This window comes from Capsicum annuum, chromosome 12 (genome assembly GCF_002878395.1).
Source record: "Capsicum annuum cultivar UCD-10X-F1 chromosome 12, UCD10Xv1.1, whole genome shotgun sequence".
Taxonomy (NCBI): Eukaryota; Viridiplantae; Streptophyta; class Magnoliopsida; order Solanales; family Solanaceae; genus Capsicum; species Capsicum annuum.
In genome coordinates this window covers 230,675,754-230,694,080 of record NC_061122.1, presented here as the reverse complement: position 1 = coordinate 230,694,080, position 18,327 = coordinate 230,675,754, and the positions used below count along the sequence as shown (strand labels likewise).

At 36.2% G+C, this 18,327-nt stretch overlaps 2 protein-coding genes and 1 pseudogene across 4 annotated transcripts in view; 1 reads left to right on the top strand and 2 right to left on the bottom strand.

Annotated features, from left to right (window-relative positions):
• Window positions 1-5,593, top strand: part of LOC107851270 (SWI/SNF-related matrix-associated actin-dependent regulator of chromatin subfamily A-like protein 1) — an 18,435-nt gene extending 12,842 nt beyond the window's left edge. For 2 of the 3 annotated variants that reach the window (XM_016696222.2, XM_016696223.2), the window contains 11 exons: window positions 780-848; window positions 976-1,041; window positions 1,130-1,258; window positions 1,332-1,388; window positions 1,662-1,751; window positions 2,857-2,922; window positions 3,614-3,787; window positions 3,932-4,057; window positions 4,599-4,657; window positions 4,761-4,797; window positions 4,885-5,593. In XM_016696222.2, coding sequence (XP_016551708.1) covers window positions 780-848; window positions 976-1,041; window positions 1,130-1,258; window positions 1,332-1,388; window positions 1,662-1,751; window positions 2,857-2,922; window positions 3,614-3,787; window positions 3,932-4,057; window positions 4,599-4,657; window positions 4,761-4,797; window positions 4,885-5,064 — 1,053 coding nt within the window. In that variant the 3' untranslated portion in view covers window positions 5,065-5,593. The remainder of the gene's footprint in view (window positions 1-779; window positions 849-975; window positions 1,042-1,129; window positions 1,259-1,331; window positions 1,389-1,661; window positions 1,752-2,856; window positions 2,923-3,613; window positions 3,788-3,931; window positions 4,058-4,598; window positions 4,658-4,760; window positions 4,798-4,884) is intronic. The other variant, XM_016696224.2, reaches the window with a different exon arrangement.
• A 901-nt stretch (window positions 5,594-6,494) lies between these two features.
• LOC107850590 (diacylglycerol O-acyltransferase 3) lies at window positions 6,495-9,520 on the bottom strand. The gene is made up of 2 exons (XM_016695221.2): window positions 9,028-9,520; window positions 6,495-7,518 (listed from the first exon to the last, which is right to left on the bottom strand). Exons 1-2 carry the CDS (start codon window positions 9,358-9,360, stop codon window positions 6,661-6,663), a joined length of 1,191 nt encoding a protein of 396 aa, XP_016550707.1. The 5' UTR covers window positions 9,361-9,520; the 3' UTR covers window positions 6,495-6,660.
• Window positions 9,521-13,239: 3,719 nt separating this feature from the next.
• On the bottom strand, window positions 13,240-18,195 carry LOC107848813 (annotated as a pseudogene).
• Window positions 18,196-18,327: the final 132 nt, after the last annotated feature.

Genomic DNA, 18,327 nt, shown 5'->3' with positions numbered 1-18,327 from the left:
CGGAATGAGACTATTCGAGAAAAGGTTGGAGTGGCTTCGGTGGAGGACAAGATGCGGGAAGTCCGATTGAGATGGTTCGGGCATGTGATGAGGAGGGGCACGGATGCCCCAGTTCGTAGGTGGGAGAAGCTTGGTTTGGATGGTTTCAGGCGGGGTAGGGGTAGGCCGAAGAAATACTGGAGAGAGGTGATCAGGAGGGACATGGAGCAGTTACAGCTCACTGAGGACATGACCCTAGATAGGAAGATCTGGAGGACGCGGATTAGAATGGAAGGCTAGTGCCAGTTTGAGTCGTTGGGGTAGGACATTACTTGGTAGATGTATTATTCTTGCTAGGACACTTTGTTGTATGCTTTATTACGAATGTGTTTACTATTCTTTGTTTATTATCCCTTGTGGGTGGCATATTTTTGTCTTGACATCTTGTTCCATGCTTTATTAAGTATTTGTCTATTATTCCTTGAGCCGGGGGTCTATCGGAAACAGCCTTTCTACTTCTCTTGAAGTAGTGGTATGGAGTGCGTACATCTTACCCCCCAAACCCCACTATGTGGGAATACACTGGGTTTGTTGTTGTTTCAGTATAAAACATATTGAAATGAACAAGAAAATAAAAGAAACAAAAAATTTCAGTTGGACCATGAACAGATGGATCTTGAATGGCAAACTTGCAAAAAGAATTGTTTTGATATTCTCATCCAAGTTGATGAGCATACATTTTCACCAACTGTATAAGTGGGAGGAGTGGTCCTGATGAACTTACATGTTGGCTGCTGCAGAAAGCTCAGTATGCCATATTGCTCAGTGGAACTCCTGCTTTATCAAGGCCAATTGAACTTTTCAAACAGGTATGTGCTCAATATTTTGATCAATCAAGGATTATTGGCCCCGCATACAGTTGGTGACTACAGTCTAGTTTCAAATTGAAGTTTTAACTGTTGGGAATTTGTGATAAAAAATTTTGTGCTTTGACAGCTGGAGGCCCTGCATCCTACTGTGTATAAGAACGTGCACGAATATGGGAATCGCTATTGCAAGGGGGTAAGTCAAAATTCCCCTGGATCAGAAGACGCCTTTGAGATCTTACAATAACAAAGAAGTGCCCTAACAGATTTGCTGAACATTCTAGGGCATCTTTGGAGTTTATCAAGGTGCAAGTAATCACGAAGAGCTGCACAGCTTAATCAAAGCAACGGTGATGATTCGGCGATTAAAAAAGGATGTCCTTTCTGAACTCCCTCAAAAGCGGAGGCAACAGGTAAAATCTTTAGGCTTACATTTGATGGTTCTGGCTACGTGACTTCATCTCGTTCTCTCACACTTCGGTGCAGGTTTTCCTAGACTTGGGGGAGAAGGAGATGAGACAAGTTAATGTTCTATTTCGTGAGGTATTCCTGAATACCTTTATGATTGTACTTTTTATCCCACTTCCCATGCTAGAATTTGAATGGATTGTTAACCAGAAGTGCTGTTCTCACAGGACACTTAATATTCTGTTACTCTTTTCTGAAACTTCCTTTTCTTAAAATAGGAATTTAGATAAGTAAATGATGTCTGGTATTCCTGTCAGAAGATTGTTAAGAACTGTCTTTGATAATGATGCCTGACTTTACTTGATTTCTGAGGTAGATATTTACTTACTCTAATATTGTATCCTGTAGTTGGAGGTCATTAAGGGGAAAATTAAATCAGCTCAGTCCGAGGAGGAGGCTACTTCTCTTAAGTTTGCAGAGAAGAGCTTTATCAGTAAGGTACATTTGCAAATTCCGATCATGATTATTTATTTCTTTTTTATCAGTTTTAGAGCTGATCACTATAGCAAGGATTCTTGAAGATAGAATATCTGGTCTTACTGCATAATAGCTTCTCTTTCTCTCTTGATCCTTGAGAATTTTCTCACAAAATATCGCTTTCTCCAAAAACTTTTGCTGTCGGAGTAGTACTCCTGTGTGCAGGCGGTTTGGAAAACTTATCCTCTGAGGTAAGTGGATCACATTTCCACGACCAGCCTCTTGCATGTCTTACCAGTAGGTAGAAGATTCATATAAGGAGGACCCTGGATCATAACATCTGTTCTTATCTACAACTTATTTCAATTGGGAAGTTGAAACAAATTAGAAGGAAAAGCTATGACTTTTTCTTCCCCCAAAACAGTAAAAGATTTGTGTTCTGAACAATTTGTGTTCAATGCCCGCAGATATCAATGCTTCTTCCATATTTCTACTGTTATTAGGTAACAAAGAATAAATTCCATTAGAATCTTCTAGGATATTCTAGGATTTGTAAATATATTATAGCACGATTAGCTGCCTGTTATTATGTATTTGATTCTCTTTCATTGCTTAGAACACATGCGCTTAGCTATTTTAACACCAATGACTTGAGGGAATAATCAACCTGAGTTTTCTCCACCTTGTTCTAACTGTTCACATGGTGTACCTGAGCTAGACCCATCCCAATTCTTGGTTTGCCAGATGTTGGACACTTGGACTCCCATATTATACTATCTAGTATCTAAGCTCCAGTTGGCAGGCCTGGATGGCGAGGGATTGAGTTCCCTCATCGGCTATTTGGGGATGTGAAGGTCTCTTTATATTGTCGTGTATATCCTCATCTCATTAGCTAGCTTTTGGGGTGAGTTAGGCCCAAGCTGAAATACACCTGGCCAATGACCTTCTTTCATTGCTGGTCTATAATAATGAAATTTGACAAATTCAATCTTGTTTTTCATTGTGCTCGCTGCCATTTTTTGGAATATCTTTTTTTGTTTATAAAACTTGATTTGCTGCTTTATTGCTAGAACTGATATATTTTATTAGAGTTTAACACCTATACTTTTGTTTGTTGGGCTTGCAGATTTACAATGCCTCTGCTGAGGCCAAAATCCCAGCAGTTTTGGATTACCTAGGAACCATGGTTGAGGTGTGATGATTTTTATTTCTTGTACTCCTATATATTCATAATACAAAGTGAAAGCATCTCCAACTGCTTTATTGGAATGTTTTTTTTTTTTTTTGCCTCATTCATCATGTTGGACTGAAAAACAATATCATCTGCAAGGAAAGGGGATATATTGTTCTCACGTTGAAGAGCAATAGAGGAAAATAACAACAGCAAATGTTGGCTTTCAAATTTCAAAGTTAATGCATTTTTATGTTAGATAGAAGAAAGAAACTACAGTATCAGATACCCAACCTAATCGCCTATAGATAAATTAGGATATTGGGAGCATTGTTGTAACTCAATGAGAGTTCACTCAAAGCAACTAAGTTTCAACTTGAGTTCTACGTGTCTTGACATCTGGCTAATGACAACATAGGTCAACTAAGACTCGTCTGATGCACAAATTCTCATATAAACTACTTTTCGAGTCAAGTGCAAGGTTCATGTTGTTAAGCAATGGTTGGAAAGTCTTCACATCTGTTCCATCATTTAACCAAAGAGTGCTCTGACATGTAAAATGTATCTGTCCTTTAATCTGACAACGATTTATGTTGTGCGTAGACCAGTTGCATATCTTCTCCAATATGCCCATTTCTTGCGTGTTCATATAATCTTCAATATTCTTGTTATGCTTCTTGGTGTAGTAACTCTGTTTTTTTAAGACATGCAGGCAAACTGCAAGTTTTTGATATTTGCGCATCATCAATCAATGATTGATGCAATACATGAGTATTTGCAGAAGAAGAAGGTTGGTTGTATTAGGATTGATGGCAGCACTCCATCAGCATTACGGCAAGATTTGGTAACAGATTTTCAGGAAAAAGAAACAATTAAGGCTGCAGTGGTAATGTCATGGATCTGTTATAATTAGTCAAACTAACAGTGCAATTTGACTGTAGGATTTGTTTCCTTGTCAATCCTTAAATACAGTTGCAGAGTGAGGCTATGTACAATCGAAAGTAATATTGTTGTAACTGTTGTATTCCAGTTATCCATCAAAGCCGGGGGCATAGGGTTAACATTAACAGCAGCAAGCACAGTGATATTTGCAGAATTATCATGGACACCAGGTGACCTTATTCAAGCCGAGGATCGAGCTCACAGAATCGGCCAGGTGAGCACATAATGTTAGATAAGAGTTTAAGGATGTTTTTTGTTCCTGAATTATTTCAAATCCACTAGGATACCGGACCTGGCTAGTTAGCCCGACCAAGCTCAGAGATTCAATGGCAGGGATTGAACATGCTACTTTACTTTAGTAATCATGCTCTTCAGGGCTCCGTTTCCACCTGAGCTTTGTATATTAGGATCACGCGTGTGAGTAAGCAGTATTGACCATGAGACTCAATTATGCCTGACTCCGGCTTCATCCACTACAATAGTGCTTGTTGGCAGTCCTTAAATTCATCTTTGACATAGGTGTTGTGGCTCATTAGCATTTAATGCAACCAAAAATATGAAAATGAAATGAGTATAAGCAGCAAGGCACTGATTCATTTTGCAGTGTTTCGGTATTACCTATCTGGATTCCAGTATTTTTGCTCGACTATTGAGTCTATGGGCGCTTGCGTGTGTCCATTTATTAGACGCGTGAAGTCTCTAAGAAATCCATATAGTCAGGAGCCATTAACTTTACCACCAAACTTCCTTTCTAGGTATCCTCTGTCAATGTGTGTTATCTGTTGGCGAACGACACTGTTGATGACATAATTTGGTATGGGCCCTTTTCACTAGTACAGCTTTTCGATTCATTCAACCCTGAACAATACCAAACATAGAAGTTATCGTGTAACGGTTATTTTTACAACTTGGTACAGGGACGTTGTTCAGAGCAAGTTGGACAACCTCGGACAGGTCTTTTCTACTTAATCGTCTATGTTCTTGAATACGCGAGGTACAAATCTTGCGCCCTAGCTAATAAATCTACAAATGTATATGCAGATGCTTGATGGCCAGGAGAAATCATTGGAAGTTTCGAAAAATCAATCCTACAGCAGCCCTTCAAAACAGAAAAATCAATCCTACAGCAGCCCTTCAAAACAGAAAACACTCGACAGCTTCATAAAGCGCTGTAATAACTCACCAACTCATGAGCCCAGCAGAAAACATTGTCGTCGATGAGACACTCAAGAACAGATATCAAACCCTCGTCTCATATACACGATAGAGGAGATCGGGGACGTGTATATTCTACTGTTTAGTAAGTAGTATGGAGCAATGTAGAGCTGTTAGAGATGCAGCTTATGGTGAAAATATGCTTTCATTTTTTGATCTACTTTGTTGCGTTACTGAAGGGAAGCCTTGGAGTAACTGGTAAAGTTGCTGCCACGTGATCAGGAAGTCACGGGTTCAAATCTTGAAAACAGCCTCTGGTAGAAATGCAAGGTAAGACTGCATACAATACACCTTTGTGGTGGGGCCTTTTTCAGACCTTACGCATAGCGGGAGCTTTAGTGTATCGGGGCTTCCCTTATTTTGTTGTGTCACCATCTCTCTCGAATATAGAATGCACATCGATATCAATCAATCAACTACATCTTAATCCCAAATTGTGCTTGTACATTTCATGTTGATTGATTAAGACATGAATTGGTCAAATATGGTATTCGAAGAATTGGTCCAATTTACATATGATTATATTATTGCAAAATATGGATCAGTTCCTCGTTTGACCCCTGTGATAATTACCTTTCAACGAATTATAATGTGTATTTATTTAGTACATCCATATTGAAAAAATGTTATATTTGACCCTATATAAGACTATATTACAGTCAAATATAGACTAGTAGTATACACTTAGCACATGGGTAATTAAGTTATGTAACATTTAATAATTATGTTAAATTTTTAGAGATTCACAAGCAAAGCTATCAACAAACAACAACATACCCCAAGTGTATTACATGGAGTTTTGGGAGGATAAAGTGTATGCAGATCATATCACCACCTCAGGTGAAGTAGTGGAGTCTGGGGAGGATATAAAGTGTACACATATTATATCATCACCTCAGGTGAAGTAGTGGAGTCTGGGGAGGGGTAAACTATAAAGTGTACGCAGATCATACCACTACCTCAGGTGAAATAGAGGTGTATTCCCATATAGTGGAGTCTGGGGAGGATAAAGTATACGCATGAGGAGGGTAAAGTGTATGCACACAATATCAATACCTCAGGTGAAGTTGAGGAGGGTAAAGTGTATGCACACAATATCAATACCTCAGGTGAAGTAGAGAGACTATTTCTGATAGGCCCCAACTTAGGACAAAGCTATCAAAAATGCAAAATTTAATGTGTGTAGTCAAACATCAAAACTCAAATAAGAATTTACCAGTACTTTAGGAACAAAAGCTATATATACAATTCCTTACCAATGCCTCTTTTTCAATTTATTTGTCTTACTTTTCTTTTTATACTTATACTTTCCACGCGATATGTTCAAAACTATATGTTTAAATAACACCTTGATACATTCTACAGAACTAAAGTCTAAAACCAATTCTAAAAAGACTTTTCTTTAACCATCACAAATAAATTAAACAGAGGCAGTATAAAAAAGAACATTTTCACTATATAATTCATACTCAATATTTACAAAGGATAAATAGCAAACATAGTCTATATTGATGACATTTTACATAAACATAAAGCAATTCAAACCCCATTGCTAAAATCCCAAAAGCCTATCTACTACAAGCTAATGACAGAAAAAAACATCTAAGCCATAGCATTAGCTAGCCCAACTCCTTGACATGTACCACCAAGTAAATTTGCTGCAATCATACTCACATCCTCTAAACCAACTCCAATACACAGAGAACTAGTAGTAGTGGTAGTAGTAGTAGGAGTAGGAGCAGAGGTAATAGCAACCGAGTCGCTGGCTTGCAACGCGTCGGAGCTGCTGCTGCTGGTGCTACACCCTGAAAGTCTCACATTAGGACCAACTTTACACTTTCCCATGCATTTGCACCCTGAGACTGCAGCTTCCAATCCGACAGCACGTTGGAGTTCGTCTAGTATAGCTCCGGCGCCTTGTTTCTTGCATTTACCTCCCATACATACTTCGATTCTCTTAGTCTCTGCTGCTGTTGTTGTTGTTGCTGCTGCTACAGATGCATTAGACCTGCTACCAATGTGACAATCACTGGCTTCCACCAAGCAGCATTCGCCTTTTGGCTGAGGGATTGGAACTTCTAAACTAGTTGTTCCCTCTGTTGTGCTTGAGACCTCTACCGATGAATCTACTTCCGGATTTAGAGTCTGAGGCTCAACAACTATAGTTGAAAGGGCGGGATTTAATGTTGCATTCTCAAGTGCTCGGTTACATGCCTCGGGAATTGTTTGGGCAAGAGTTCCGATCTTCAGGGTTTTCATGTCCACCAAATTTTGACATTCATCGCCACTTGATTCAGAAGACGAGCTTGAAGATGACGACATTTCACAGTTCATTGTACCTTGTACTTGACTTGCTCCTTTCATCTTCTTGAGTGCTTTTTCTTCTTTTCTTTTCCTCTTCAACTCCTTCTCCTCCGCCTTTAGTTGTTGAAGCTGTCCAAGCAATAGATCCGCGGCCTCCTACACAGCGAGCAACATCAACATAAGTAAACTGGAAAAGAGCAATATCCCATATAGTTATAACTAATCTACTAGCTAGCAAGAACAGACAGTCGGCTAAAAGAAATTGTATTAATCGGTGGTTAATATCTAGTTCATCTATTCACACTTCCATCTAACTCGCGCATGCAATTTTGGGCATCTAAGCCTAATACTACGAAACTACAATGGTTACGCTCAAGCGTCAAAACCTAATATCAGACATTGCATTCTCCAGACAACTCAAATCGAGCAACTGGATCAGTTGTTCCAACTACTAGACAACTAAACTTATTAAAACCATGGCGTGGAAGGGATTAACCACCGAGCAATAAGTTCAATCTGAATTCTGAAGCAAAACCAGATATCAACCAACTATATGGTCTTGCACAACACATCAAAGCAAACTATATGCAAGAAAATCAGCTATAACAGTTAACTTATACTTAACGTCTACTGAACCACAACAACAATAATCCAACGTCCCATTTCAATACCATCAAAAAGCTAATCTTTATTCACACGATAACCGTATCCTATTTTCTAAAGCTTATAAGCTGCTACCATATTCCACATGAAACACTGATACCAAGATCGAACAAAACAGATCAAAACTAAACACACCTAGAAGCATATCAGGATTTTATTTTTGTGGATCCATAGTGCAATATACATAGTATAAAGCTATAAATACTTCCTCCGGTTCGATTTGTTCGTCTCGCTTTCTTTTGTGCATCCATGATTTCAGAAAGAATCTCTCTTTCCTTATTTGCGATCCTAACTTTCCTTATGGCATCTTTAATTCACAAGATCAAAGCGCTTTCCGATTCAGTCTAAATATCTTTCGTTCAAAAACACAAGATTCAAAAGTCCTACTGGATTTTCTTAAACTCCGCGCCATAGTCAAAACTAGACAAATTTTGACGAAAAATCTCACAGGATCAACTAACATAGAAGTAATACCACGTTTGGTAGCTGGTTATCAAGTAAGTTATTCGTGTTTGATTTGCAATTTAGAAACTCGCGTAACTAATACATGAATAACTAAATCCTCCATAACTAATACCTTCTAACTAATACTGCATTAGTAATAAATGCATAATTCTAACCACCTAACCCCTAAGAACATAACTCAAATTTGATAAATTACAGCACCAACATAGCCAGTGTATTCCCACAAAGTGGGTTCTAAAGTGTACGCAGTCCATACCACTACCTCAGATGATAGATCCCTGGCTCATGATAGATAACACATAGGCCCCTAGTTCAAGACAGAAAACAATATACCAAAGTAGAGAGGCTATTTCCGATAGATCCCTACTCATTACAAATAACAAATAAACCCCCGGCTCATGCCAGATAACGGTATATCAAGCAGACAACATGAAAACAAACAACAAAATACGATAACACACCACTAGATCCAACAAGTTTCTTTTACTTTCTTAAACTCCGTGCCAAATCAAAACAAAAACTTCGATTAAAACTTACCATAATTGTCTTCCCTTGAACTTGATCAACCAAACCAACATCACAACCAAACCCCATCTCACACAAATTACTCAAATCCTTCGACAACCCCTTCAACAGCTTCATCTTCTTCTTCATCTCCTTCTCCTCCTTCTTCCCACCACCACACCTAACAATCCTTCCACCTCTACCACATGATGAATAGTACTCCATACACCCTTCATCATAAAACCCACCACCCATTATCTTCCTATATTCCAAATTTACCCTCATACATGATAATCTTGAACTATACTCCAATGGGTTCTTCCCGGAAAAGGGTAATCGGCGTAAAACTCCGGTAGAGGCTTCCATTCTTGACGGTGAAAACTCTTCACCGAACAAGCTCGACGCTCGCTATGCACGGAATTCGAAGAACAAACAAGAATTATTTTTGTTTATTTATTGGTTTATAGCTTTGATTTATTCTTTTTTGGGGGGTTCTTTGTTCGGTGAAATATAGGAAAAGAACTTGGACAACTGACGTAACTGTTTTGATGACGTGTCAGTGTTTGATTGGTTGGTGGTGACGTGGTGGATGACGTGGAGGGTGCACAAGTTAAGTTGTGACCGTTTTAAGTTTCCCACGTTTTAGCTCCTTCCCGCCACGCGTTTGTGATGTGAGATGGATCGTTGGATTGAGTTTGAGGGGAATGGACGGTTGTGATTGTGACATGTATGTGACACGTGGCAATATGAAGTTGATTACGTGGCAACTTATGAAGGCTCTGTTTAAACACTTTGGGGTATTTATTTATTTTTGAAGGGAAAGAAATTTGAAGAATTGATGTAATAGTTTCTGTTCATTCTTTTTTTAAAAAAAATAAATAAATTAAAAAGGATTTGATAAATTGTATTATGATATTAAGAGTTTAATAATAGCATTATTAAAAAGAAAAATATATACTACATATTTCCGATTTATGTGGCGGACTTTTTTTTTTTTTTTTTTTTAATGTATGTCGTAAAAATAATTGTCGACTCATATATATTTTTAAAAATAAGCTTTATAATTCATATTTTATTCTTAATGCATTAATTTATAGCTATCGAATATGCAAATCTTATTTTTATTCTGTTATTTTATTTTTTAAATTCAGTCAATATCATATAAATTGAATGAAAAGAGTAATAAAAGTATGAAAATATCTTTTTTGTGTGTCTAACTAATATAACTTTCAAATTATTTAGTAAGTCCAAGTAATGATTTTAGTTATTAATTAATTCGGTTTGTCTTTTAAGTTATGAATCTTAATTATTCAGATTTTAATAATTGATTTTTTTTATACATATTGCAACCACTTAATAAGTTTAAATAGATCTTATTATCATTGATATATCAATTCAACGATTTTAACAACAATGACAATTTAGAGCATTAGACATAATATGCATTGCATTTATTTATGAGAATATATTATTTGTTTACAAAATTATTCGTCACCTCATTTAGTTTAATTATTTTTATGTGAGTATTTCTAAGAATAAATTTTTGTGTTTTGTCCTCTAAGTATGTCTCAATATATAATTGGTTCTGAGAATGATATGTTCTGTAGGATAGATCTCGATAGTTATTTAAATTTTATTGTTGGATAGTATTAAATTAAAGAAAGAAGGGAGAAGAACACTCTATAGCACTTTTTAAAACAAATAGTTCAAGTTTGAAAACTTTTCAAAAAGTGGTTTGTCGGATATTCTATTTCTGCTTTATAGCCATTTCCCAATTTGGGTCATTTTGGCTACGTAGTCCATATACAATATTGATACAGTCTATATATAATACTGATACAGTATTCAACTTGGACAATTTGGCCCTTTTAAAAATATTTCAATTTTTTTGTTATAAATTTTTTAACTGATCAAATATTCTGTTTTTTTTTATTTAGAAATAATAATTAAATTATATAAAAATGATATAATTGTTAAATAGAATACATGTATCTGATATATGTATAGAAATTGTATAATTCTGTCAAATATGTATATATATAAAAAATATATAGAAAGTGTATGAAAATTATATAATTATTGTATAAAATGTGTAAAAAAAAAGTACAGTTATTTTATAAATTGTGTATCAAAACTCTATAATTTTTGTAGAGAATATTTATATGTATAAAATATGTATAGAAACTGTATAGAAAGTGTGTAAAAATGGTATAGAACAAGCGAGTAAATTGAAATGACTAGAAAATGAAATTTAAATTTCATGACCATTTTCATGAAAATAGTTTGATTTGAAATGTCGTTTTTGTCCTTTTCCCAAAGAAAAAATGCGATCAGATTCTTGGCCATGCTAGAGGTGTACATAGGTCGGGTTAGTTTGATTTTTTATTAAAATATAACCAAACCAATAAATCTATAAACCAAATCAAACCAATATACAATCGATTTTTTTATTTCGGTCTTACTCGAATTTTTTCGGTTTTCTCGATTTTTTTACAATTATAATGTGATTGAAGAAAAAAATTAAATGTTTTTACTAAAAAGATAAAAAAAAAAACAATGTTCATAGAATAGTTCCAATAAAAATTAAGTTGGCAAATTACTAAGACGTCTAAACTACTATCTCTCAAAGTAATACTATGTGTATACCTAAGTAGTTCAATTTCTAAGTCACTAGTCACAGTAGCTTGTCTGAAAGTTCCCTTCACATAAAATGTGAGCATACAAAAAAATGAAAAATTGTAGACAACTTATTAAAAACTTAACTCCATATAAAGTAATTAATTATAACATAATTCCATTAAAAAAAGAGAAAGAAGAGAAACAAACCTAAATCACAACTTGACGAATGAGCAAAGTAAGACGAGGAAATAATGAGAACTCTCTAAAAATTTGAAAAGTAAAATGTAAAAAGTGAACCAATTAAAGAGTTTTAGTTTTTTATATTAATATTGGGCTTTGTATTAATTTGTTATTAATGAAAAAATACTATAATTAAAAGCCCAAAAATATATATCTATTGTTAGAATATAAAAAAAAATTAAAAATAAAAGTAATTAGAAAATAGATTATAAGTAATATTTTTTTACGTATAAAAAATTAAAATTATATATGTATTACGTCGGTTCGGTTTGATTTTATTTTGCTAATATCAAATCAAACCAAGAATGATCGTTTTTTTTTCCAACACCAAACCAATCAAACCAAATCATAAGTCAGTTTTTTCCTCAATTTAATTTAATTCATTGATTCAATTTGACTTAACAATTCGATTTATACCATGCTAGTCTTACGTTGATAGTCAACCTACAACAGCCTTCTTCGTCGTCCACATTTGAAATTCTCAATATTAACAAACTCAATCAATAACTACCCAAATATTTTAAAATAAGATATTATGAGCTGTTAATTATTAAAAAGTTTAAAATAAACTCTTAAACTAATAATAGTCCATGCAACACGTGGACCTTTATTTAATTGAGCACTACCCTTCTCAACTTCAAATTCAATTAACAGTTGGTTGCGATCGAATGATTGAGATCTTTCCACGCTTAACCAGAGATTTCATGTTCGAGCTTGAATGATTTTTTTTTTTTAATTTGGAGTGTCTCCCCTAGTAATAGGCCATGCGGTATGTGCATCCTTATTTAATCGAGCCTCAATACATGTACAAAATACAACATCCAAAAAAGAAAAAAAAAACAATTAGCAAAAGAAAAGAAAATATTACTTCAGAATCAAGAAACTAATCTCTTTTTTCTTTTCTTGTTAACTTAATAACTTTAGCTTAGTTTTTTTATATTATCATCAGCTGACGTAAGTCTCTTTTTTAATTAATTAATCTTTGCTTGGATACCTTAAAAAGCCATCAAATTAAGAATTATTCCTTAATCCTTACTCCTTTCCTTAATCAAATGCATTTAAAATTATTACTCTTTCTTTTTAACTAAAAATTATCTTTTTCATAACCATGATGTCCGAGCCAGCTTACATACACCTCGACTAATTCCACGGGATACCTACGACCTCCCACCAGCAACACGTATCAGGTAACTCAATCCACCAAGATCAGAACTTAGAATAGATAGGACAAAATCACCTATTAGCAAGTATTTAATATTGTACTAATATTTTTCGAAGTTTTAAGTTTTGTGCAGTAATATTGTGTAAATTCTTTGTACCATCATATTAAGTTAATATACAATAAGAAAAAAATTCTAATTCTCCATAGCAATAAACTGTCCAACATTACTTTTTTGCTAGTACCTTAACATGTATTGCTTCATGAGAGCGGAGTCAGGATTTTCATTGAGGGGAAGTAAACCCACGAACTAGCTGAAAGAGGTTCAACATCTACTATATATACATAAAATATATTTTAACCATGTAATAATAGTATAATTCTTCGTCGAAGGGGGCCCTTGGATGAAAGGTGGCTCCGTCACTGATGAGAGGTAGCAGGCATCCGATGAAATATTATTCTAAATTCATAAGTTGGACCGAACACCACCATTATAGATGAAAAAACAAAACAAAAAATGTACTACTACATAGTAATTCTCACATGGTTCAAGCCGGTGGAATCAGCCATCAATGCTTGCATTAAGGTAAACGGCATACATTACACCCTTCGAGGAACTTGCGTGAATGCAGAATGCTTTGTGCACCAGGGGATACCCTTTATGTACTAGTACTTCATAGTTCTAGCAGACTTTGATACTAGAGAAGCATAAATGCCATGTTGTCTATTAACCAAAGTTTCATGATTACCTTTCTCCACAATGACACCATCTTTGATTACAACAATAACATCAGCTCCTTTAATTGTGGACAATCTATGAGCCACAACAACTGTTGTTCTGCCTGAACTTACTCTATCATGTGCATCTTGAACAACTTTCTCAGACTCAGAGTCGAGCGCACTTGTGGCCTCGTCGAGTAAAAGTATCTTTGGACACTTCACTATAGCTCTTGCAATTGCAACTCTTTGCTTCTGTCCACCAGATAGTTGTATGCCTCTTTCACCAACTAGCGTGTCGTAGCCCTGCAAAACAATGCGAAGAGGAGCAATGATCAAGAATGATACATGATTCTTAATCTGTATTGACATACTTGTATGATTTTAGGTACGTTTGCAAATTCTTGAAAATGTTGAGCTTATATGAAGAAGTGAGGATTTATATAGTCGATCATAACTTGTTTGGGATTTGAGGCCAAGTTGTTGTTGTTGTTAGACGAGTTCTTGAAAATACATTCAAAATTAGAAAATACCAAAGCCAACTTGTGCATTTTTGGAGAATCCGAGAAACATAGTTTACAAGACAGTACCTGTTGTAAGCCACTGATGAAGTTGTGAGCATTGGCTAACTCAGCGGCAGCTAATATTTCTGCTTCGGTGCAATCATTTTCTTTTCCATATGCTATATTGGCTCTAATAGTGTCATTGAACAATATAGGCTCCTGACTTACTAATCCCATTTGCTCTCTCAACCATTTCACCTTCAGCTTTTGAATTTCTATTCCATCTAATGTGATTAGGCCTGAATCCGGATCGTAAAATCTTTGCAACAAGGAAATAATTGTTGATTTTCCGCTCCCACTCTCTCCCACCAGAGCAACCGTCTAGCATAAACATATTTTCCACATCAGAATCGTTGATAAATTGTGTTTTAAGACCACGAAATGATTATGGTGATGAGCAAAATATTATTTACCTGACCAGAGCTAATGGCAAGGCATAGATCTTTTAGGACTTGAGCCTCAGGTCGACTTGGATAATTGAAACTGACATGTTGAAACTCGATGTTTCCCGTCACATTGTCTAATGTCATTCCTGAGTTATTGCTCGAATCTATCTTGGATTGTCGGTCAAGAAGTGCAAAGATAGAAGAGGCACCCGTTTTGGCTTTGGTGGAGTCGGGAACAAGGCCGCCTGATTGAGAAATTGCGGTAGCTGTCAAGCTAACACCATAGAAAACCTGAAATCCCAAAACTAGGAAAGTTGAAACGACAGAGAAGGAACTTGTAACGAGAGTCTTGACACAAGCTTTATCTTTAGCTCTCGAGACTTACCCGAAAAACCTCAGCAAATGTTACCTTACCGGACTCAACCAACCGAGCACCAGCATAAAAGCTGATAGCATAGACAGAGTACAAGCAGAACATTGAAAAACCATAACCTGCACCACTCAATAGCCCTTCTTTTATTCCAGCTCTAACTGGAACTTCACATCTTCTTTTGTACAATTGCACCACCTTCTCTTCTGCAGAGAAAGAAGCGACTGTTCTGATACTTCCAACTGCTTCACTAGCAACTTGACTTGCATCCTCTTATAGTTTCTACAGGAAAATTTTTACTTGCATAAACACTAATCGCTAACTTGAAACGTTTTGTTAGTACAGAAGTTTGGAGCTAACCTTAGTATCAGCACCAAAACCACTAATGTATTTCAAGCGCAGATATCCATTTAGTCCATTAGTGGCACCATAACTATCATTATTAGTGTCAATTGCCAGCTTGCTTCAAGTCCAATAACTAATCCAGCTATAGCTGTTGAAATGTTCTGCACAAGCAAAGCAAGTGACTCTCCAACTATACCTCGGACAGATGCTGCATCTGTAGATAGTCGAGAGCCAACTGCACCAATCGAATTCTCTTCTCTGTCGAACCAACTAATCTCCATGTAAACTATTTGCTCAAAGCACATTAGGCGAATTCTCTTGATTAACTTACATCCTGCTACAGCGAAAAAGAACGTCTTCAAGGGTGCTACTAGTAAAGATGTCAATCCTAGACCAACAAATGTCAATGACCAAAATCTTGACTGCTTTCCGAGTTCATGAGCTGGTTCATAGAAAGTCTTGATAGAATAAGAAAGAAGTACCCCCAAAATAGGTAATGTTAGAGAATTGACCATTGCAGCTATGCAACCAAGTAATAATTCTGGAATCTCAGGTTTGTTCATTAAAGCCAAGCGAAAGAACGTGTTGTCTTTATCCTTCCTCAATACAACTGTTGAATTAGGATCATGACATTCACCAACTGCTTTCTCTACTGCACTAACTGAAACGGACGGCGAATGATGGCTGCTATTCTCAATCCTCGACGATCCCCTACACGTTGATCGTGTCACAAAAATCTGATGATTTGATTGATCTTTTGGATTTATGAATATCTCTTCACTATCCAGTTCATTTGACTCTTGCTCTCCTGAATATTTGCTAAGCTCTTGCAACTGTATAAGTTGAACATATGCTCCTTCCTTGTTTCTCATTAACTCCAAGTGAGAACCTAAATGTTTGAAAGGGACCAAAAATTTGCATTCTAAAGTAAGAAGCGATTCGCTAATTAACGAATGTACACACATATCTGCTATAACCTTATAATCACATTGCTTTCAGCATGAGCTATCTAACAATGTAGAATCTTTTTTAGCTGGTAAAGATTTTATATATGACATACCTTTTTCGGTACAACTATTGTATCTGCATTCTTAACTGTACTCAAGCGATGTGCAACAATTACTGTAGTTCGATTGATCATGACACTATCCAATGTCTCTTGAACAATCCTTTTTCGGTACAACTATTGTATCTGCATTCTTAACTGTACTCAAGCGATGTGCAACAATTACTGTAGTTCGATTGATCATGACACTATCCAATGTCTCTTGAACAATCCTTTCGGATTCTGCATCAAGAGCACTTGTAGCTTCATCTAGAAGTAGAATTTTGGGGTCCTTCAGTATTGCTCTTGCAATAGCAATTCTTTACTTTTGGCCTCCGGATAACTGACTTCCATGATCGCCAACTCTGGTGTCTAGTCCCTGAATTAGAAGGAATAATGGAAGTTTTTTTTTTTTTGTAAGATATTGAGAAGAACTTGAGTCAGCTATAACTTGATCGAAAAGTAGAAATTGAAACAAAACCTGTGGCAATTTAACAATGAACATGGATGCATTGGCTAGTTGAACTGCATCTTTAATTTCTTCAAGAGTTGCATCATCCTTCCCATAGGCAATATTATCCTTTATCGTCGAACCAAATAGCACAGGTTCCTGGCTAACAAGGCCGATTTTCCCCCTGATCCACCTAAGCTGAAATTCTTTGATATTTATACCATCAATCAGAACTTCACCAGCCTGTGGATCATAGAACCTCACTATCAAACTTATCACAGTCGATTTTCCACTTCCACTTCGCCCTACTAGAGCCGTCGTTGTTCCCTTAGGTATCGACACAGAGAAACCATCAAATATGCTCTCTTTTGGTCTTGCAGGATAGCAGAAGTGAACATTATTAAGTTCAATGTCACCACTAATGTCATGAAGTTTCAGTCTTCTCATATCATAAGGATCTATGACCGGCTTTCTGTCTATCGTCTGAAACATTTTAAAAGCTGCGGCCTTTCCAGCAGCAAACGCACGCAAGCATGGAGATGCATATCCTAAAGTACTGCAATTACAAGGGGAACGAAGAATAAAAGACCAATAATAAGGATTAGCATATATATCAGTGCATCAATACATGTTCTGTAACTGTGTTGGTTTGTATGCCATATCTGTCATTCATTTTTGCAGTGAATTTTTGATGTTAGATAGAGAAATATAGTTCAGTGTAGCCTCTGGCCGCCTTATGGTCAGAATAGAACTTACAATGAGCCAGTCAGTGTAGCCATAAGGACATTCATTACATCTCCTCCAGTATAGTTGTGGTCCAAAATCATTTTTGCGCCGTACCATATTGCTAAAGCATAACTTGCGTATAAGACCCAAAAGAAAACACCCGAACCGAGCCCTGAAGCCAAAACCTCTAGTACATCAGATCGATAAGCTTTGTTCAGAGATTTGTGATATGCAGAAATAGCCCTTCTCTCTCCTGTATATGAAGCAACCTACATGAACGATCAAGAAACTTGGTGAATGCAAACTTTTGATAAAATTTGAGAAGTGAAAAAAAAAGTGTCCTTCTCCAACTCTTTTTATACAGTTCTAATTGAGTTTATTGTCTGTTCAACCACAATTGCAGCTTCTGAATAAGCAGTTTGTGCACGGGATGCTAATTTCGCCAGAATGATAGTCATGACAGCAGAAGAGAGGACAAGTGGAGGAATTGAAGTTGACAAGATCAACGCTAGACGCCACCCCTTAATAAAAGCTATTATTAATCCAACAACGAATGTAGCTGATACTTGGATAAATTTCCCAACCTGCAGTTTAATGTGAACGCAGTTCATCATGCTAAGTCTTCTAGATATATCAAATGATGTACCTATCCGTTTTTGAAGAAATACCTTTTCGCCGATGGCATCTTGAATAGTAAGAGTATCACTAGACA

Bases quoted from the DNA above. Each gene is read 5' to 3' on its own strand.
- LOC107850590 (XM_016695221.2), bottom strand. From the start codon at position 9,360: ATGGAAGCCTCTACCGGAGTTTTACGCCGATTACCCTTTTCCGGGAAG. The intron at 7,519-9,027 runs GTAAGTTTTAAT...CTCGCTGTGTAG, and splicing joins TTCAAGGGAAGACAATTATG to GAGGCCGCGGATCTATTGCT.